Genomic DNA, 22,544 nt, shown 5'->3' on the forward strand with positions numbered 1-22,544 from the left:
CTCTCCAGCTGCCCAGGCAGATGTCCCTGCACTGGTTACGCTCTGGGCACTTTGCGATCTTTTCCACACACCCAGGCCTCTAGAGACGGACTTTTTAAAGCAATGAAAGCTGAGACTGTGAGAAGAGCCAGCAGCTGGAGGGGGTGGGGGCATGGCACCAGTTGACTCAGAGCCCTGGCACCACAGCAATGTGCACCAAGCTGGGCAGCCCCAGATTTGGCCCTGAAGGAAACCACAGAGCCATCAGAGCACAAAGGAATTGAGGGAGGAGCTGTAAGCCAGGAAGGGTCAAAAAGGAAAATATACGTTTATTGAATAAAATGTATTCTCTGTACAAAGAGAGTGTCACACCACATCATCCACAGACCCACCTCTGACAGCACAGATACCCCAGAGCATCACACCCCGCATGGCACCATCTGCCCCTGCCAGCACAGACACCCCAGAGTATCACACGTCACATGGCACCATCCGCCCACTCGCCCCTGCCAGCGCAGACACCCCAGAGCATCACACCCCACATGGCACCATCCGCCCACTCGCCACTGCCAGCGCAGACACCCCAGAGTGTCACACCCCACATGGCACCATCCGCCCACCCACTTCTGCCAGCGCAGACACCCCTAGAGTGTCAAACTCTGCATGGCATCATCCATCCAACCACCTCGGCCAGCGCAGACATCCCTAGAGTGTCACACCCCGTATGGCACCATCCACCCATCCACCTCTGCCAGCACAGAAAACCACAGAGCATCACACCCCACATGACACCATCCACCCACCAACCTCTGACAGCACAGACACCCCAGAGCGTCACACACCGTATGGCATCATCCGCCCGCCTCTGCAGCGCAGAAACCCCCGAGTGTCACACCCAAAATGGCATGATCCGCCCACTCACCTCTGCAGCGCAGACACCCCAGAGTGTCACACACCGTATGGCATCATCCGCTCGCCTCTGCAGCGCAGAAACCCCCGAGCGTCACACCCAAAATGGCATGATCCGCCCATCCACCTCTGCAGCGCAGACACCCCAGAGTGTCACACCCTGCATGGCATCATCCACCCACCCGCCTCGGCAGGCGCAGACACCCCAGAGTATCACACCCCACATGGCAACATCCACCCACCCACCTCTGCCAGGGGCTCTGGGTGCTCTCAGCTAGGGGCCAGCGGTGCCCAGCCCACCATGGGTACACAGACACCTTGGGATCTCTACCCGGCCTGGGCTGCAGGTGCTCTGAGCTATGGGACAGCAGCACCCAGCCCATGATGGGCACCCAACCCACTGAGGTCCCTGCCTGGCACTGGCTGTGGGTGCTCTCAGCTACAGGACAGCACCACCTGCCACTTTCTCTTCTCTGTGAAAACAAGTCAAACAGGACCAGCACCCAGGTATCCCCTCCATCCTGACGTCATCGCAGGGCACCCCCATCGTGGCAATGGGCTGGCTTCTCCCCTGCTGTGCGAGCTGCAGATGTGCAGCCGGCCCCGCACCAGTGCCTGGCCCCCTGACTTACACAGTAAGCACCCGGAGCAGCTGGAGTCCCTGCCCCACGGCCCTAGCATGCTCCCAGCAGTGCTGCCCGGTTCCTGTGCAGCAGGCCAGGGTCAAAGAGCGCCAGCCCGGTGCGCAGGCGCGTGGCGAAGAGGTGGCGGCAGGGGAGCAGGCTGGAGGTGTAGATGGAACAGGAGCAGCGCGTCAGGGCCTGATCCATGGCGAACTCGGACAGGCCGTCATGGAGCAGGTAGCCCTCGGCCGTCTCCTGGAAGCGGTAGCGGCCGTGCCGTGCAAAGCCCAGCTCCTCCTCGATCAGTCCAGCCGGCTCTGGCTTGCAGATGGCACGGTAGTGCGTGGCCAGCTCTCCCTCGTCCAGCTCGTGGGCCTCGCTGCCCACCTGCATGGCCAGCAGGTCCAGCATGCACTGGGCCACGGTGGGCGAGGGGCTGAGGGCTGCCAGCAGCCGGCGCTGGTGCTGCTTGAGCAGCTCGCAGGCGTTGACGTTGCGGGCCGTCTCAAAGGCCCAGAACTGCACCCACATCTCGCTGCGCGGCTGCCAATGGCGCTGGAAGTAGCGCACAAAGCGCTGGGGGAGAATGGACTTCATCTCCTGCACCGCCTGCTGGTAGGCGGCCGGCGACTTGGCTGCAGCCAGCCGGCAGAGCAGGGGCCAGATGCGCTCATCTTCGGCGGCACCCAGCTCCTGAGCCTTGCTGAAGAGCGTCTCCAGCACCTGGGAGCGGCAGATCTGCACGCGGGCATTGGGCAGCAGCTCCTTCACCGCCTCCAGGTGGGCAATCTCCACGCCCAGCGTGATGCACCGCACCTGCAGCTTGACCTCAGGCACGCTCTGCACCAGCGAGGCCAGTGTGAAGCGCAGCAGGTCGGGCGTCTCCCGCTGCGTCAGGCAGTAGGCCACCTCGCGGCCGCGCCCCGCCCCGTCCACGCACAGCACTGAATACAGGTCAAACTCCTCGTTCAGCCCCACCATGCGGTCAAAGAACAGCATGAGCGGGAAGCGTCGGCTCAGCGCCATCATGCGCGAGCTCAGGAAGAAGATGGTCTGGACGATGACCTTGTCCTCCATGAAGACCAGCTTGACCTTGGCGCTAGGGTCGCTGGCGAAGAGCCCATCCAGCACGGTCAGCACGTCCAGCACCCCGTGGTCACGGCTCTTGCAGTAGGAGAGCAGGCGCCGCACGTCTGGCCCCCCCACAAACTGCTTGGAGATCTTGTTGGTGGTGCGCACCGGCAAGCATGAGTTGGCCATCAGGTAGCCCTTCTTGAAGTAGTAGGCAAACTCGATGGGGCACAGGGCGTGGTTGTGGGCCAGCTGGCACTCGGTGACAATCAGCCGGTCCTTCTTGGGGCTCATCTTCAGCACAATGCTGGCACAGCAGCCCTTGTGCTGCCCCCTGTGGGCAGAGAGAGAGGCTGAGCAGGCTGGGACCCCAGCACACGCCTCACCCATGGGCCAGGAGGCAGCTGTGGGAGCTGGCAGGGCGGGGCCTATGCTCACCCCATGCCTGGCGGGTACCACGGCATACACCTGTGTGCATGGAGCCTCCACACAGCCCTAATAGTAGGGGCCTGGCTCACCGGCTCGCTGCCCTGGGGTGAGGGCACCCCACTGCAGGTCTGCTGGGGAGACCTCAGAGCCATGCCAGCTGGAACTCAGCTATTGTGCTGGGAGGGGGGCTTCCAGTTGGGGGGCTGAAGAGCCCAAGCAGATTACTGCATGGAGAGGATGGGACAGAGGGACCCATGGCATCGATTGGGACAGAGACAGGTACCTCTGCTCCCCTCGCTCATGAGGCAGGAACCAGGACATGGGCAATGAGACAGGAAGAAATCCCTCCCCCACAGTGCTATAAGCCTGGGGAACTCACTACCACAAGGAAGCGCTGGGCCAGGGCTGAGCAGGGCTCAGAGACGAGCTGGGCCTTTGTCTGGATAACAAGAACACCCAACATTACTGAGGGAGTGTGGCCTACTGGATAGAGCTCTGCACTGGGACACAAAAAAGCTGGGCTCTGTTCCCAGCTCTGCCTGGTGTGCACCCTTGGCAGGGCCGGCTCCAGGGTTTTTGCCGCCCCAAGCGGTGGGGAAAAAGAAAAAAAAGCCACGATTGCAATCAGCGGCCCTTCGGCGGCAGCTCCACCGCGCCACTTTCTTCTTCGGCGGCAGGTCCTGCCCTCCGAGAGGGACGGAGGGACCCGCCGCCGAATTGCCGGACATGCCACCCCTTCCCCTTGGCCGCCCCAAGCACCTGCTTGCTGCGCTGGTGCCTGGAGCCGGCCCTGGCCCTTGGGCAAGTCCTGTCCCTTCTCTGTGCCTCAGTTTCCCCTCTGTACAGTGGGTAAAGGGCTGTGAGCTCTGCGAGGCAAAGGACTAGATAAGAGCGGGGGACTGTTATTAATTATTAGAGTCAGGATTAAAGCCCCCGCAACGGGGCAGGGAGATAACCCACCTCCCAGCCAGCCACAGACTGACAGGAGCCGGGGGGAGTTCCCTGGGGCAGGCTATGCCAGCACTCCCCACTGCAGGGATTCGGGCAGCTCCCTCAGCAGCAGCAGGTGCTGCCACCCTCAGATATGGAGGTAGGCAGCCTGGGGCTGAGCCAGTCTGGCAGTGCCGAGGGACGTAAGCTTTGCCCCATCACAGCCTCACCCGCCTAGGGTAACACGCACTGACAACAGCCACTCATCTGCCCCTTCAGCCACACACACCTCAGCCCCAATGGGACATAGGAAAAGGCTACAGAGGGATCCCGTGCCTGGGGTGTGGAGACTCTTTATACAGGATTCCTTGCCCGGTACTGCGATGCAGCTGCCTCTGGGGTGGGACATGAAGGCCATTTAAAAGTCACACCGAACCAATGAACAACAGTTGAGATCAGGAAGGGGAGTCATACAGAGAACAGAAATGGGGGTTGTAGGGAGACAGACTAGCCATCTTAGCGTTTCAAAAGGATACCTGGGTTCTCACCCCAGCTCTTAAGGGAACTCTCCATGGGATCGTTTTAACTACGAGTGAGGAAGACTCCAATTTTACATCTAGATCAGCCACTCAGCTCCCTTCAGCACAGGCCCCCTAGTGCTGCCCTGGGCATCGGGGACAGCACTTACTGCCAAGGGACAGCGCCCTCTACTGAGTCACCACCCCCCACTTCTTGCTCTCCACAGCAAAGGCCCCCTAGCACCACCTGGGCATTAGGGCCAGCACTAACTGCCAGGGGAGAGTGCCCCCTCCTGAGACCCACACAGCAAGGATATGGGCTCCAAGCCCTGGCCCAGTTAGACCCTGCTTTGCAGGTGGGCTCTGGTGAACACCACGATGCACAGGAGTCCCACGGGGAACATGGTACATGCCCAGTTTGGTGCTGAACCGTCCTGCATAGCTGTGTCCCTGTGCCTCCCCCAGCCCTTCTGCATGTGCTGCCCCTCCACCGAACTGCCCACCCCCCGTGCTCCGCCCACAGTGGGTCCTCACCCCTGGTCGGGCTTGCTGGAGCCGCGAAAGTCCTTGCAGACCAGGCGCACGGAGCTGTACTTGAGGGCCTCCACCACGTCGGGCCGTGGGGGCACCGTTGCCCACTTGCACTTGCTGAGCGGCACCGAATTCTTGACAAAGAACAGGACCTTCCTGCGCTCGCACCAGGCGTCGAAGAAGGCGCTGAATTCCTCCCACGAGAAGAACTCCTTCTCCTGCAGCTCGTCCTCCTCCATCCCGCGGGGCACCTGAGCCTGATGGGGACAGCTGGGGTCAGCACCAGGACGGGCAGGGGACAGAGCTCAGTGCTGGAGACCCACAGCACGACAGGCAACCCTCAGACAGCCTCCTGACCAGGGACGGAGCAGAGGGACACCAGGAACGGGCTCACAGCTGCACGGACTCAGCCCCCCAGCCCGCGTCCTCTGGGCATGTGCCCCTGCTGTTCAGCCCAACCAGCGCTGCCCCCCAGTAACTGCTGTGACTCCCCAATATCAGCCTCAGGGCAGCTCTGGTGTGACACGGAGGAAGGGAGGGGCAGGAGGGAGCTGGGGTATGTATCAAACCCCCACTGTGTATGGATCATGTTCCCATGCAGCTCCACAAACCTCTCAGCCCATGGGGCACCCCACACCAGCAGCCTGTTCTCACACACGCCCATTGTCTGTCTCTCTCTCTCACACACACGTTCAGCGGATTGACAGCTGGCTACGTGACAGCTTTCCGAGCGCAGTCGTCCATGCACTCCCCGTCAAGTGGGCTCTGCAGGGACCAGCTCTCGGCCTGACGCTAGTCTTCATTTTCATCAGCGATCAGGTAGGAAATACAAACTCCCAGCTGAGAAGAGCATTCACGGCTGACACACAGACCAGCCGAGCGGTAATTAGCGACGAGGCCAGGGCAGCCAGACCGGGCGAGCTGCACGGCTTGGTCAGCTGGGCCCATTCAAACAGAATGTGTTTAATGCAGCCTCTAGGAACAAGGGATGCAGGTCACACTGACCACACAGGGGCTGGACCCTAGAAAGCAGGGACGCGGAAAGGGATTCAGGGGGCATAGGGGACAAACACCTCAACAGGGACTCCTAAGGCAATGCTGTGGCAACAAGGGCTAAAGTGACCTTTGGCTGGATAGGGAGGTAGGAGGCAGTTTTCCCTCTGGGTACGGCGTTGGTGGGGCAGGCCCTGGACTCCTGCCTGCTGTTCTGGTGTCCATGTTTATAAAGGATGTTGAATAATTGTTGAGGGTGCAGAGAAAAGGCAAAAAAAAACCCCAACCCAAAAATGATTTGTGGACTGGAGAAAATGCCTGCCAGGGAGAGACAGAAAGAGCCCAGGCTGTTTAGCTGCTCAAGAAGAAGGTTGAAAGGCGACTTGGTTACACATCCCAGAGAGACAATCCCAGGTGCTGAAGGGCCCTTTACTCTAGCAGAGAAAAGACAGAACAAGAGTGACTGGTGGGAAACTAAAGCCAGACCAATTCCAACCAGAAATAAGGCAGATGAGGGTAGCTTCCCCATCACTCGCTGGATTCAGGTCCAGGCTAAGTGCTCTTCTGGAAGCTGCTTTAGTCAGATACAAGTTATTGGGCCAAACAGACAATGGTGACTGGCTGAAGTCTCGGGCTGTGTTATACAGAAGGGCAGGTGACACCTGTCATTGTTTCCATAGGCTGAGCTCTGTGCTGATGGCGTCTCAAGTCTTCTGGAACTAACCTCACCCCATGAAATTCCACAGACAGACTAGCAGCTCTGGCAATTTCACAGGCCGGGGCTGCCATTTCCCTGCTCGTGTGAAGTTTCTATGGTGCAATGCTCTCAGGTACCCTACAGCCACTGCACGTCGTAGTGAACTTCCTATTCCCCCATGTCACAATCACACTGCCCACTTGTGTGTCACACACCTTGTCATACACCCTGAGTCATATACATGGGGCCCCAATTTTTATGCTCCCGTCACACAAATTCAGCCCCCTTTTAGTGTCACACACACCCTGTATCACACTCAGAGCCCTTATTCTGTGTCACACCCTCCCTCCCTCCCACCCACACACACGGTCCTTCCTCCACACCATAGATTCCAAATCCAGAAGGGACCATTGTGTTCATCTAGTCTGACCTCCTGTATAACACAGGCCAGAGACCTGCCCCAAAATAATTCCTAGGGCAGATCTTTTACAAAAACACCCAATCTTGAGCCAAAAATGGCCAGTGATAGAGAATCTCACTGTTAACATTTACATCTTATTTCCAGTCTGAATTTGTCGAGCTTCAACTTCCACCCAGTGGATCGTATTAGACCTTCCTCTGCTAGACTGAAGAGCCCCCACCTAGGCACTTACAGTCTGTGATCATCCCCCCCTTAATCTTCTCTTTGTAAAACTAAATAGTTTGGAAAACCTGCCTTATTGTGGGAGACTCAGGGAGCACAATCTTTTAATCATTCTTGTGGTTCTTCTCTGAACCCTCTGCAATTGATCAATATCCTTCTTAAATGGTGGACACCAGAACTGGACACCAGTGCCAAATATAGAGGTAAAATACTCTCTGCTGTTACTCAAGACTTCCATTTATGCATCCCAGAATTGCATTAGCTCTTTCAGCCACAGTGTCACACCGGGAGCTCAGATTCACCTGACTATCCACCATGATCCCCCAATCTTTTTCAGAGTCACTGCTTCCCAGGAGAGAGTTCACCACATAAATATGACCTGCATTCTTTGTTCCTAGCTGTATACATTTAACTGTATTAAAATGCACATTGTTTGCTTGTGCCCAGTTTACCAAGCGAACCAGATCACTCTGTATCAGTGACCTGTCCTCTTCATTATTTGTCACTCTCCCAATTTTTGTATTATCTGCAAACTTTATGAGTGATATTTTATGTTTTCTTCTCACTGGCTCTCAAACTTTTGTACTGGTGACCCCTTTCACACAGCAAGCCCCTGAGTGCGACTCCCCTTACAAATTAAAAACACTTTTTAATATTATTTAACATCATTATAAATGCTGGAGGCAAAGTGGGATTTGGGGTGGAGGTTGACAGCGCGCGACCCCCCCATGTAATAACCTTGCGACCCCCTGAGGAGTCCCGACTCCCAGTTTGAGAACCCCTGGCCGGTCATTGATAAAAATGTTAAACTGCATAGGGCCAAGAACTGGTCCCTGCGGCACCCACTGGAATCACCCCCAACCGATGACTATTCCCCATTTACAATTACACTTTGAGACCTATCAGCCAGTTTTTAATCCATTTACCGTGGACCATGGTAATTTTATATTGTTCTAGTTTTTTTAATCAAAAGGTCGTGAGGTACCAAGTCAAACCCCTTACAGAAGTCTAAGTCTATTACATCAACTTTATTCCCTATATCAACCAAACTTGTAATCTCATAAAAAAAATCAAGTTAATGTTTCATGTTGATTGGCATTAATTATAGTACCCTTCTTTACTTCTTCATTAATCAAGTCCTGTATCAGCTGCTCCATTATCTTGCCTGGAATTAATGTCAGGCTGACAGGCCTGTAACTACCCAGGTTACCCCCTTTTTAAATACGGGCACAATGTTAGCTTTCTTCCAGCCTTCTGAACTACCCCAGTGCTCCAGGACGTAACACAAATCAACATGAACGGTCCTCAGCCAGCTCTCTCACACACCCTGTCACACACACCATCCCAGCTGGCCACCCCTTGTGCTGCACTACCCCAAGCGGCTCGCCCAGCCCCATCCATTCCCCACCCCGCAGCCCAGCCCTGCAACCCCGAGCCCTGCACGGAGCTGCGATCGGAGCAGGAGGGACCCACCGACAGCCCCGAGCATCAGCTTGTGTCCTGGGTGGGTCCAGCCCTGAGCTCCAGCCCCGCGCGCAGGTCAACCCCCGCCCCGGCCAGCCCCGAGCTGCAGCCCGCGGCGGGTCCCGCCCAGCTCACCAGCCCGGCTGCACCAGGATGCTCCGCAAGCAGCAATAGCAGGGACTAGAGCCCCCAGCCCCCACAATGCTCTGCAGCTCTCACCCAGCCCCCGCTTCCCACAATGCACCGCAGCCCTCACCTCCCCCCCACCGGTCCCCCCACTGCACTGCCAAGCCAGCCCCCTAAGCTCCCCACAATGCACTGCAGCTCTTACCCAGCCCCCAGCCCCCACAATGCTCTGCAGCCCTCACCCAGCCCCCGCTTCCCACAATGCACCGCAGCCCTCACCTCCCCCCCACCGGTCCCCCCACTGCACTGCCAAGCCAGCCCCCTAAGCTCCCCACAATGCACTGCAGCTCTCACCCAGCCCCCGCTTCCCACAATGCACCGCAGCCCTCACCTCCCCCCCACCGGTCCCCCCACTGCACTGCCAAGCCAGCCCCCTAAGCTCCCCACAATGCACTGCAGCTCTCACCCAGCCCCCGCTTCCCACAATGCACCGCAGCCCTCACCTCCCCCCCACCGGTCCCCCCACTGCACTGCCAAGCCAGCCCCCTAAGCTCCCCACAATGCACTGCAGCTCTCACCCAGCCCCCGCTTCCCACAATGCACCGCAGCCCTCACCTCCCCCCCACCGGTCCCCCCACTGCACTGCCAAACCAGCCCCCTAAGCTCCCCACAATGCACTGCAGCTCTTACCCAGCCCCCAGTTCCCACAATGCCTGCAGCCTCAACCCTCCCCACAATGCACTGCAGCTCTCACCCAGCCCCCAGTTCCCACAATGCACTGCAGCCCTCGTCCCCCTGCCAGTCTCCAGGATACACTGCAAGCTATCATCCAGCCCCAGTTCCCACAATGCACTGCTGCAGCCCTCACCCAACCCCCCCAGCTCCCACAATGCACTGCAGTTCTCACCCTCTGCGAGTCCCTAAAATGCACTGCAGCTGTCATCCAGTTCCCCCAGCTCCCACAATGCACTGCAGCCCCCTCACACTCTAGGGAGTAATGACAGGGTGAGGAAGGCTGCAGGAGGGTCTCTAGGGAGTTGGAAACCTCTGCCCACAGACTGCAGAGCTTTTACCTTCCCTGTCTGGTAAAGAGAGGCCAGTCCTAGTGTGGATGCAACACCACACAGGGGTAATAGTGTGTGTCCTGGCATTGCCATCCCTGCACAGAGCAGACATAGCATCTCTGGACAGGGCTGGCTGATAAGTCGTGACGCTGGCCCAGGGCTAGTGGGTAGAAAGTTGGTTCCCCCAGTCCGGCTGCAGGGCTCACGCCAGGAGCTCTATATAGTCACCATATGGACACTGCTGTAAGGTGTGACAATACAGCAAGTATATGGCCATGCTGGGAGCGCAGCACCAGGGACCCATGGGAAAGGCCCAAAGACAGAGCTGGGATTTAGAGAACTAGCATAAAACCTGTGGGTAGAGATCAGCTGGCTTGTAACCTCTCCTTGTCTGGGGAATACTGGCACTGAGGCTGGATGGAAGGCATCCCGTAGCTACGGATTGCTGGGGTGGAGTGAGGAAATGCATATGCCCTCTGAGGCCTGGTCTACACTACGAAGTTTAGGCTGACAGAAGATGCCTTATGTCAACCCCATTTGTGCGTGCATCTACAGTCCAATGTGTCCCCTGCCGTGTGCCCCCCATTATGGGGAGCAGCCAACCCACATCCCCAGACAGCATGGAGCAGACCTGCTGAGGCTGATGCAGTGCAAACATACACGCTACATGACACATGTTGAATCCAACAGTCCTCTAGCAGCTGTCCCACTATGTCCAATTCCCTGGGTCAGTGACTGCCCTGCTCACAACTGTGAACTCTACTGCCCAGGACATGGGCTCACAGACAGCGGAAGCCATCGCCCCGGTTTTGAAATGCCTTTTCCTGATAGCCCAGCTTGGCAAGCACACTTCTCAGATCACCATTGTTACATGCAGCTGCACAATGAGCCATGCCAGAGGTGAATTACACCAGCTCCACACTCCTGCCTGGAGCAGACAGGAGATAGTGGATCTCTTGGGCCTGTGAGGAGAAGAGACTGTGCATACACAGCTATGGACCAGCTGTAGAAACATGGACATCTACACCCAGATTGCACAGGGATATGACAGGGATCAGCAGCACTGCAACATGAAAGCAAAGGAATTTCGCCAGGGATACCACAAGACCAGGGAGGCCAACAGTCGATCTAGTGCTGCCCCCCGCCACTTCTGTAGGGAACCATGGTGGAGCCCGAGACAGAGACCACTACAGAGAAGAGCAAGGAGGAGGGGGAGACGTGGTGGAGGACTCCAGCCAAGCTGCAAGCCAGGACCACAGTCAGCCAGTCCTGCCAGTCAAACACAGATGAGGGGAGGGGAACGCAGAGAAGCATGTGCATGCATTTTCCCTTACAGTGTTTAAATTTAAATATAGTATCTGGCCCTTCCCCAAGTTAACCAGACACATGTATCGATGTTTCCTTGTTTGACTCTTACAAGAAGAGGTAGTGGTGCAACAAACAGAGGTAGGGCTGGCATCTGCTTTTCATTCTCCTGTTGGGTTGGAGGCGGGGGCATGAGGAACGCTTTATGTCCCTTGGATCCTCCTGAGAGATCTCCAGGAAAGGTTCATGCAGATTCTCTGCAATCCTCTCCCAAAAGTTTGTAGAGAGGGCTGCCTTATTTCTTCCCCCACAATAGGACACTATCCCATGCCACTCTGCAATGCGTTCGACTGGCACCATCGCAGTACACAGGCTATTGGCATACGGGCCTGGGCGGCTTCAGGACACCAGTAGCAGCTGTGCTTTGTGACCCTCAGGAGTGAGAGATCAGCTAAACTCACCACCTCCTGTGGAAAACAGTGCCAATATTCAGTGCCATTGCCCTGTACTCATACCTGTGGAATAGGGACCAAAATTTTACATCATCTGCCAGAGAAAATCCTCCCCCACCCTGGACCACAGCTGGGGCTGGAGAGCAGTACTGTGCCGAGGTGCTCCAAAGCTGAAGTGTCAATAGGCATGTCTTGTTAAAAGGGTTTATGGGAGTAAGAGAAGGGAGGTTGGAAACGTATAGTTCCCTCATGACTGTAAATCCAGGGGTACAGTGAATCTTTTCATCACAGCTGCTGCCATTGCATCCTTGAGGCAAAGGAAGAAGAGGACTAGCGAGGGCACATTCACTGAGACCCTGCAGCTACTGCTGCCTTGGACTGTGAACAAAGGCCCTGGATGGCCCACTTGGCAGACAGCCTGGAGAAGGAGAGAGCAGACAGAAAAAGGGCCCAGGAGTGCCAGCAAGACAAGGGGAGGGAGCTGCACCAGGACATAATGGGACTTCTCAGGTAGGTAGCACACCAAACACTGCAGATCCTGGCAGACCTACAGGTCCAACAATCCCAGACTCTCCACCCTTTGCAGTCCTTGGAGACCTCCATAATCACTGCTCCCTACACCCCTCACCATACCATGGGGCACCACAGGCCGCATCCTTACCCCTACTACTCCAAAACCACAGCGTCACAGCTGCTAACCTGCGAGAGCCCCAGCTGCTCTATGTGGACCCACTACGGGCAGCATTTGTGCACTCAAATGGACAGTAATGTTTACTTCCTTTCTAATTTTACATTTTCACCCCATTAAGTTATGTTAAAAATGAGTATAACATGGCCTGCGGGTTTCTTTGCCCATTGATTTTCTGCACTGTTTTTTACTCATTCAATAAAGTTCTAATTTTGGAGGCTCAAGTTATCTTTATTCGTTCATGACACATATTACAGAATGCAGAGCGGCCCTCAAAGCAAGCAGGACTTGGGCACATGCAGCAAGCGCCCCGGAGTTCACAGCTCCAGGAAGGCACCTAGCCACATCTCTACGTGTCCAGCAAGCACGACGCAGGTCCTGGCAGCACTCAAAGCGGCAGGCCCGAGAACGCTCCACAGAGAACACTGCTGTGGCCGACCGTTACAGTGCTTTTTAAAAGCCTCCCTCAACTGCACAGCTCCATGCTGGGCTCTTGTACTAGCCCTTGCATCTGGCTGTTCAAGCTTCACCCTTGCCCCCTTTACCTCACAGGACACAGCCGGCAGCTCTAACCCATGGGGATATTTTTTTGCACGGAGATCCAACTTACTGAGTAAACAATGCCCGTGCCCTGTCTGTCTACCAAAAGCACATTCAGCTGTCATTCTGCAACTGCTGAGCCGGAAGAAGTTGAACCCTTCCTTGGTGCTGTCGATGTGGCCGCTGTATGGCTTCATGAGCCAGGGCTAGGCTGTGTTGTCAAATGCAGAAGGCTGAAGTGTCGTTGCTGCGGTGACACAGTCCAGGGCTGCTTTGAGTTGTTACAGCTGCTCCATGTCTTTGCCTTAAAAAAGCCAGTGTTCTCCATGCAAGCATCAACTGCCCCTTGCTAATTCCACAGACCTCGGTGTTATTCAAGAACGACTGCCGGCACTGCTCTAGGACAAAGGCACTCGGCCGGGTTTAGTGCCCTCAAGACACAATCCTAGCTCCCCATAGGAGCTACAGGTGTGCTAACACGAGTGCCCTGTGGCAAGGAGCGATTCAGTGAGTCGCAGGAATTTCTGCTGGCCCCCAGGCCACACAAAGAGATAAAGTGAGGCACCCCAATATTTACAGACTGAGAAACAACTCTCCCTAGTTCATGCCATCTGCTTGCTACCTCCTCTTGTAGCATGAGCCAGGTGCCTGGGGCAAAACATCCTGTCTGGTGTTAGCTCAGGATAGCCCTGGACTAATCGTCTGGAGTGTGTTTTCACACATACCCCGTATCTGTCACGTCTCCGGGGGGCCTGTATTTTAGCAACACTAGCAATATTTTTGCGATGGTCATACAGTAAACTTGTAAACAGCTACTTTAACACAGGGCCTAACTTTGACTCAGCCTCTGGTTCAGGCCTCAAAATCTTACACCAGGCCCAGGACTTCAGGCTCTCTCTCTCTCTCTCTCTCTCCTACAGGCTGGTCCCCCAGGATCACTATTGGCATTTCAAGATCGCCAACGGTAATCTGCCAGTCAGGAAAGAAAGTCCCTGCTCGCGGCTTTCTGCACAGTCCCGTGTTCTTAAAGACATACGCGTCATGCACCATCCCTGACCAGCCTACACTGATGTCAGCGAAACATTCTTGGTGATCCACCCAACACTTGCACCATCATAAAAAAGCCCTTTCTGTTGCTGTCCTCTGTGATGAGGCGGGCTGGTGCCCAAATAGGGATGTGCGTGTTGTTTATCGCCTCACCGCAGTTTGGGAACCGCATTGCTGTAAATCCATCCTCTGTGTCCTGCACACTGCTGAGAGCCACAGTCCTGCGCAGCAGGAGACAAGTAACAGCCCTACACACTGCATGACAAGGGCCCCACATAATGGCGCGGCACCCACCTCCTTTCCTGGTTGGGTGCGTCTGCAGTCTTTAAACTGGTACCTTGCTTGGAGGACTCCTCTACTGCTCCTTTTCTGGGATGGGTGTGGCAGGACCCTGAGGCCCATCACACCCCCATAGTGGATTTTCCAACTCCAGAATGATTCCTGCTGACCGGCAGCAATCCTGCATTGCAAGCGTCCAGAGTGTGATCTCCACACACTTCTCCATTGTCAGTGCAGCCCTCATTCTGGAGGGCTGGGGCAAGTTCAGCATGTAGATCCAGGAACGTGACCTTTCACATCTGAAAGTTCTGCAGCCACTGCTCGTCGTCCCAACCTGCATTACGATGCGATGCCACCAGTCAGTGCTCATTTCTCGGGCCTGGCAGCCGTGCTCCGGTGTGAATGCCACAGACAATCCTGAACTGTTTGTCGCTGTCCCTCAGCAGTGTCCTCAAAGAAATCTCATGTCCCCCATTGGAGTGGTTCTTCCTGCAGGTCTGCCCATACAGAACTGCACGTCCTGGGTTTGCAATGTTCATGAGAACAGTGCAGAGCGCTGCAGGCTCCGTGCTTCTCTTACGGACGGCAGAGACAGAAGAATAACAAAAGGGTTTGGGGATTTAAAAAAAAAAAAGACATGAAAATGATGGGATATGGAGGGCATTATGGGATGGACAAAGTTGCAAGCTGGGAACTTGACCCCCCTAGTTCCCAGATCCCTGGGCAAATCGTACCAGTCCCATAATACATTGTGAAAATTTCCCAAAAGGATATTGGAATACCTGCCTGTGGTGCACCACACTGTGCAGCGACACACGCACTCCTGAGGGGTATACAGCACCAACACAAGCAGCCAAGTACACACACGCCCGAGCGATATACAAACTTTAGCAGTTGTACGCCTTGTGTAACATGCGTGGACCAAAGTCTTAGACACGGCCTGTGAGTGTCTTTAGTTAATAGGCCAGAAGGGGCCCAGTCTGGTGTCTGCATCACCCAGGTTGGGCAAACCCAACCAGTGAGCCCTGCCTACTGACCTCTGACCGGGCTACAGCAAATACATGTGGTCCTGATGTACTGACTGCCAGGGATGCAGAATCCTCCATGTTCCAGGCCAGTTGTTCTGTCAATTCCCCTCCCTGATAAACACTGACCTTTTATTTCTAGTCTGGGATTATCCAGCTTCAGCTCCAGCCAGGCTCTGCCTTTGCTGGGGGAGCACAGAGCCCCCTGCTCTCTGAAATCTCCTCCCCGGGCAGGTACTCAGAGGCGTGGAGACACTGAGTTCACTGAGATCCTTCAGCCTCTACTTGCCCGGCAGGTTCCCAGCCCTCCCTTCTTGTAGCTCTTCTCCAACCCCGCCCCACTTGTCCCTGTCCTGTTTGCAGTGAGGACATCCTCTGTCTAGCTGCTATCTCGCTCTCATATGTGGGTCACCTGATTTGGGATCTGGTGGGAATTTCCCACCAGATCAGACTGGTAGGGACTTTGGGAGGTTTCACCCTTTTCTACAGCCTGAGGCAGGGGTTACCTGGCTGGGATAGAGTTGGGCAGATCGCACCTGATCAATTCCCTGCCATCGCCCTCGGTCTCGCCTCTCTGCCTGACACACAGAAATCAGTGCCTTGAGGACTGAAATGCTTTCATCTGACTGAAGTCCCTGAGCTCGGTCCAGGGGTGTCTGCGTGCAGTGTAACACCTGGGCCATGAAGATCAGAGCAGAGGAGCCCATCTGGCCTTAAACTGCATGAAACTATGAATATACACCGTACCCAGTACCAGTCTCACGAACATGATCCCCTCCCCCTGCTGATCCAGCCAGCCACACACTCACCCTCTTAGCCACAGCCCCACGCTGGGAGCCTTGGGCAGTTCAATTCCAATGGGACCCTGCCGTTCTTTCCGGCGTCTTTGCTCTCCAGGACACAGGCCCCACATCCGGCACGCAACCCCTCCTCTTGGTTCCTTTGCCCTTGCCCATGTTGAGGTGCATGCTGTTTGGATGCACGCACTGTACCAACGATGCAGCTCGCCCTGTAGTACTGTGTGTCCCCGGCGTTACTCACCACTTCTGCACCTGTATGCTTCACCAGCAATGGGCCTATGTTTCCTTCCAGCTCATCAATACAGCCATTGCCCAGCCCCGGGCTGAGACCACCCCAGGGGTGACTAGTCCCCCTTTATCAATTGTCCCTATAGCACAACGATCACTTTGCACTCATTGCTGTCAGTTATAGCCGGGGAGGATGGAAGTCAGGACTCCCAGGTTCTATTCCTGGCTGTGGAATGGGAGTGGTTATCTAGTGGGGTGGGGGGGCACTGGGACAGTTGGGCTTGGGTCACAATTGAGTGGTACTTGCAGATCTTGGGCGTGAGGGGTTCAAGGTCACAGTGATAGTGACCCCGTGACCTGCTCCCATCCCACTCCCCCTCTGGCAAATGGGGCTCCTCTCGTTCCCCTCCCTGGCCACACACGGAGCAGGCCCTGTGGGCAGGGGCTCTCCCCTTGGGTACCACCACCCTCAAGGGCTGTACTCGAGGGGAGGCGGGCCAATACCGTGACCAGAACCCACCTGCCCTTGCCTGGGTGCGGGTGGGGCCGGCATCCAGGCTGGGGGTGGAGGGTCGCCCCTGCTGCCCTCCCCGCTTGACTGGGACCCAGTTCCTCCCTCAGGCAGAGGAACTGATATTCCCAGGGTTCCCCTGCAAGGCCTGCGCAGCGCTTGGCTGAGGGCTCCCACTCCTTGCTCCTGCTCCCTCTGCAGGCCACAGGGCACTCTGTGACCACAGCAAAGCCTGGGTCTGTGCTGCGACGATGAGAGCTCAGAGCTCATCCATGGGGTACGCTGAGGGGCTACCAGGCTGTCCCCGCTGGCACCACTGGCTGAATGAGGGGCTGGCCTCTCGCTGGACAGGGGGACCATGGTGAGGTGGGAATGTCCTGTAATATTTGACCCCAATGTGGGCCTCGGTTTCCCCTCTCTGTCACATTATTATGGTGGGGCTTGTTTGCTCTCAGGGCCCGCTAAGGGTATGTCCACACTAGACACCCATGGCTGGCCCCTGCCAGCTGACTCAGCTGTTGAACTGCAGCGCAGACTTCCGGGCTCAGGCTGGCACACAGGCGCTGTGACTGGGAGGGGCCCAGAGCTCACCCGGGCCCAGAAGCCTACACTGCAATTGAACAGGCATGTAGCCGGAGTCAGCTGGCACGGGCCAGCTGTGGGTGTCCAACTGCAGTGTAGACATGCCCTAAGAGACATAGGTAGGAATGGCACCCAGCTGTCTGAGCCAGGATGGGTCACTGAAAGGCCAATCGCCCATGCAGACCCACATGCCCAGGACATGGACACCTAGCACCCAACACCCCAGAGGGGGATGGATTCCCCCTCTCTCCGCAGGGAAGCTGAGCACAGACTGGGGAAGTGGGGGATAAGGGCTGGCTGCTGGAAGGAATCAGGACTCTCCCTGGGAACTGACCAAGGCGGTCAGATGGGGGGAGACAGAGCTGGAACAATGGGGTTCCCTACAGCTCGGCTGAGCTCTGGGCTGACCAGAATGGGCTCTGCTTGAACCTCCAGCTCTCTGTTCTGAGCTAAGGACAGCCTGTGCTGTGTGCGGCTGAGTAACAAACCCGACAGCTTTCACAACGCTGGCCAGCGTCACTGTCGATCCTGGCTGAGGTGCACTGCCCCTGCAGAGGGAACCCCTCTCTCCCAGAAGTCTGTCTCCCTGGGACTCGCTGGGCAGGGCAGGGCAGGGAGCCTTCACCCCACCCCTGGCTGAGCCATGTCACAGACAACGCTTTCCCAAAGGCATTTTATTGATGGGAAGTTTATAAAGAGTCACCTCCACAACCAGACCCACCCCCCATTCCCTGACCCTCTCAGGCACCCCCATGTCCCTTCTCACTGTCCTGAGGCCATGCACCCCCAGCCTTGTGCTGTGGGGACTTGCCCATCCCACACGTCCCCCACAGTCCTGTACCCTGGACCTGTTGGCAGGCAGTTCTCTCCTCCACCCCCAGGCACCTCCTCCTCTCCACCCCCAGAGTGGCGCTGTGGGAGCAGCTCTGAGGCTGTGTCCGTCCTCGTGGCATCCAGGGGCTAGGAAGTGGCTGGCCCCTCTAGTGCCTGGCAGGGAGTGCAGCACTCCTGTGCTAGAAGGTGCCAGTCTGTGCAGCACCCCCAGCACTAGGAGGCAGCCGAGTGGGGCCATGCCATGCCCCAGCAATAGGAGATGCCAGTCTGGGCAGCGCCCCTGGCACTAGGTGTCCTGCCCCTCACCGCCCGATGGGGCATGCAGCAAGCCGGGGTCGTAGAGGGGCTGCCCAGTCCAGAGGCGGGTGGCGAAGAGGTGGCGGCAGGGCCGGCGGCTTGAGACATATATGGAGCAGGAGCAGGCGGCCAGGTCGCGGCTCACCAGGAAGGAGCAGATGCCGCCATCCAGCAGGAAGCCCTCGGGCACCTCCTTGACGTGGTAGTTGGCGTGCTTGGCCAGGCCAAGCTCCTCGGCGATGAGCGCAGCGCTGTCTGGCGGGCACACGGCGCGGTACAGCTCCGACACCCGCTCTTCATTGAGCGCCGCCATCTCCACCCGCAGCGCCTGAAGCTCCAGCAGCCCCCGCACACAGGCCGCCAGCCCCAGGGGCGGGCTCAGCGCCGAGCGCAGCTTCTGCTGGTGGAAGCTCATGTGCTCCAGAAAGGGGCAGTCACAGTTGCGCTCGAAGGCCCAGCACTCCGCCCACATGCCCTTGTTGTGGTGCCAGTGCTCCAGGTAGTACTGCAGGAAGGGCAGCGGCGCCACGTCCTCCAGGTCGCTGAGGTACTGGCTGTAGACGCGGGGCGAGCTGGCGTTGGCCATGTTGTGCAGCAGGTTTCGCACCTTGTCCTCCTTGGGCACAGCCAGCTCGCGCGCCTTGCGGTACAGCGCCTCCAGCACCTGCAGCCGGCAGATCTGCACCCGGGCACAAGGCAGCACCTCCTCCACCGCGTCCACGTCCGTGATGCCCGCCCCCACGGTCAGACACTTCACCTTTAGCTTGATGTCGGGCGCGCTCTGCACCAGGGAGGCCACAATGAAGATGACCAGATCGGGCACACCCCGGCGGGCCACGCAGTACGCGCACTCGCGGCCCCGCCCGTTGCCGTCCTGGCAGAGCACCGAGTAGAGCTCGAACTCGCTGTTGACGCAGGCCGCCTTGTCCATGTAGAGGCAGCGGGGGAAGCGCTGCACCAGGCTCCGCATGTGCGACGTGGCCAGGAAGATGCTGTTGAGCACGGCCACGTCCTCTTGGAAGACCAGCTTGACCTTGGCGGCCGGGTCGCTCTTGAATAGGCCGTCCAGCTGGCTCAGCAACTCGCACATGCCCTTGTCCTTGGCCTTGCTGTAGTCCTCCAGGTTCCAGATCAGGTCGGGCGCCAGGAACCGCTTGGACACGCTGTTGGTGATGCGGATGGGCAGCCCCATGCTGGCCTCCAGCTGGTGACGCTTGAAGTAGTGAGCAAACTCCACCTCTGACAACTTGTGGTTGTGCTCCAGGCTGGCCTCAATCACCACCAGCCGGTCCTTCTTGGGGCCCAGTCGCAGCGTGATGGAGGCCGGGCAGTCGATCTTCTCGCTGCTGGGGAGGGGAAACGGAGGGGTCAGCATGGGGCAGCCATGTGGGAGGGGATGGGGGTGGGGACAGCCTCTAGGGTCTGGCAGAAGGGGTGAGCCTGAAGCAAATAAAGACATCACCCGCTGCTGCCAGTGATATGGGCAGTGGAAGTCACTCCGGCAAGCCGCCTATCTTGGCACCTGGTGTCCAACCCATCCCTTGACCTGGGGGGACTAAATGGAGAGGGGCCGTGGCCCCATGGGGCGGTGTTGCCGGGTGCCACAGAACACAGAACTAGGAAGAGGATCTCAGGCTGCAAATTGCTGCCTCCAGGGCATGCGGGGGAGCCCCATCACCGGCACATTTAACACTGGGCATGGCCCAGCCTGGAAACCTCCTGGCCAGGCCGAACGCAACCCAGTAATGCCCAGCAATCCCCTGGCAAGGCTAATGGCAGCTCCCCCAGGCCCAGGCAGGGCCCCCTCCGCCACCACAGCCGGGGGAACACGATAGGCCCCCAGTCGCACCCGGGGGAGAGCAGTGCGCCATGTAGCAGCAGAGTCAGGATAGCGGGGGGAAGATCTGCCAGCAGAAACTAAATGCTACAGAGTGTGGACTTAGTGGGGGGTGGGGCGGCCCTGCAGCGAGCCCTAGGGCGTCCCACTCACAGCCGGTTGCGTTGCACGGTGCTCTGGCCCACGTAGGTGCCGCTGTGCTTGCAGATGAGGCGGACGAAGCGGAAGCGCAGGGTGGCGGCCAGGCTGGGCTGGTAGTGCAGCGGGTTCTGGCGCAGCGAGATCAGCGGCTTGAGGCTGGCGATGATGAATAGCACCTTGTGCTTCTCGCACCAGTCATCGAAGAAGCTGCTGAACTGATGCCACGTGTGGAACTCCTGGCCCAGGCCCAGGTCCCCCATGGCCCTGCGGGCGGAGGGTGGGCGCGGGGAGCCACTGCCACAGGGGACACAAGACAGCGTCAGCTGGGCAGGGGGGGAAACGCAGCCTCCCGTCCACCCCGAACCAGCCGGCCCTGCCTGGCCCCCTCCTGCTGCCGGGTCCCAGCCTCCCGACGCTCCCCGGGCCCCCCTCCGAGCAACGGGCCCGGCCCCCCGACGCACCCCGGGCCCCCCTCCGAGCAACGGGCCCGGCCCCCCGACGCACCCCGGGCCCCCCTCCGAGCAACGGGCCCGGCCCCCCGACACACCCCGGGCCCCTCTCCGAGCAACAGGCCCGGCCCCCCCCGACACACCCCGGGCCCCCCTCCGGGCCACGGGCCCGGCCCCCCGACACACCCCGGGCCCCGCTCCGAGCAACGGGCCCGGCCCCCCGACACACCCCGGGCCCCCCTCCGAGCAACGGGCCCGGCCCCCCCCGACACACCCCGGGCCCCGCTCCGAGCAACGGGCCCGGCCCCCCGACGCACCCCGGGCCCCGCTCCGAGCAACGGGCCCGGCCCCCCGACGCACCCCGGGCCCCCCTCCGAGCAACGGGCCCAGCCCCCCCCGACGCACCCCGGGCCCCCCTCCGGGCAACGGGCCCGGCCCCCCCGACACACCCCGGGCCCCCCTCCGAGCAACGGGCCCGGCCCCCCCCGACACACCCCGGGCCCCCCTCCGGGCCACGGGCCCGGCCCCCCGACACACCCCGGGCCCCGCTCCGAGCAACGGGCCCGGCCCCCCGACACACCCCGGGCCCCCCTCCGAGCAACGGGCCCGGCCCCCCCCCGACACACCCCGGGCCCCCCTCCGAGCAACGGGCCCGGCCCCCCCCGACACACCCCGGGCCCCCCTCCGAGCAACGGGCCCGGCCCCCCGACGCACCCCGGGCCCCTCTCCGAGCAACGGGCCCAGCCCCCCCCGACGCACCCCGGGCCCCGCTCCGAGCAACGGGCCCGGCCCCCCCCGACACACCCCGGGCCCCTCTCCGAGCAACGGGCCCGGCCCCCCCGACACACCCCGGGCCCCGCTCCGAGCAACGGGCCCGGCCCCCCGACGCACCCCGGGCCCCCCTCCGAGCAACGGGCCCGGCCCCCCGACGCACCCCGGGGCCCCCTCCGGGCAACGGGCCCGGCCCCCCCCGACGCACCCCGGGCCCCCCTCCGAGCAACGGGCCCGGCCCCCCCGACGCACCCCGGGCCCCCCTCCGAGCAACGGGCCCGGCCCCCCCCGACACACCCCGGGCCCCGCTCCGAGCAACGGGCCCGGCCCCCCCCGACGCACCCCGGGCCCCGCTCCGGTACCTGCCGAGCTCCGTCCCGTCCCGGGGGCCCGGGCACCGGGGCTCCTCCCCCACAATGCACCGCGCGCGCCGCGGCCGGGAGCCGGGAGCCGGGACAGGACAATGCCTCGGTGTCCCAGCGTGCACCGCGCGTGCCCCCCCCCCCCGCTACTCCGGGGGCGGGGGGAGTCTCCGGGGGTCTGACCTGGAGGGGAGCGGGCGGGGGTCGGGGGCGGGGCGCAGCAGGACTCGCTGGGCGGAGGCCAGAGGGGGCGCAGGGCGGCAGGACTGCGGGGGGCGGGGGGTGTTTGTGGGACTGTGTAGGCGGGTGCCCGGGGTTGTGCATTGTGCACGCGCGTGTGTTAGTGGGTGTGCCGGGTGGGCGTTAGCATGGGTGGGGGTGAGAGCGCTGTCACTGGTGCTGTCACCCAATGGTGGCCA

The 22,544-nt window shown here is 59.4% G+C and overlaps 1 protein-coding gene across 1 annotated transcript; it reads right to left on the minus strand.

Annotated features, from left to right (window-relative positions):
• Positions 1–283: 283 nt before the first annotated feature.
• On the minus strand, positions 284–22,231 carry LOC128826363 (uncharacterized). Its single transcript, XM_054009611.1, has 6 exons — positions 22,126–22,231; positions 20,556–20,837; positions 18,556–19,911; positions 17,444–17,462; positions 4,994–5,247; positions 284–2,916 (listed from the first exon to the last, which is right to left on the minus strand). The coding sequence occupies exons 2-6, from the start codon at positions 20,801–20,803 to the stop codon at positions 1,563–1,565; spliced, it is 3,231 nt and encodes a 1,076-aa protein (XP_053865586.1). The 5' UTR covers positions 20,804–20,837; positions 22,126–22,231; the 3' UTR covers positions 284–1,562.
• Positions 22,232–22,544: the final 313 nt, after the last annotated feature.

The sequence above is a fragment of the Malaclemys terrapin genome, chromosome 20 (genome assembly GCF_027887155.1).
Source record: "Malaclemys terrapin pileata isolate rMalTer1 chromosome 20, rMalTer1.hap1, whole genome shotgun sequence".
NCBI lineage: Eukaryota > Metazoa > Chordata > Testudines > Emydidae > Malaclemys > Malaclemys terrapin.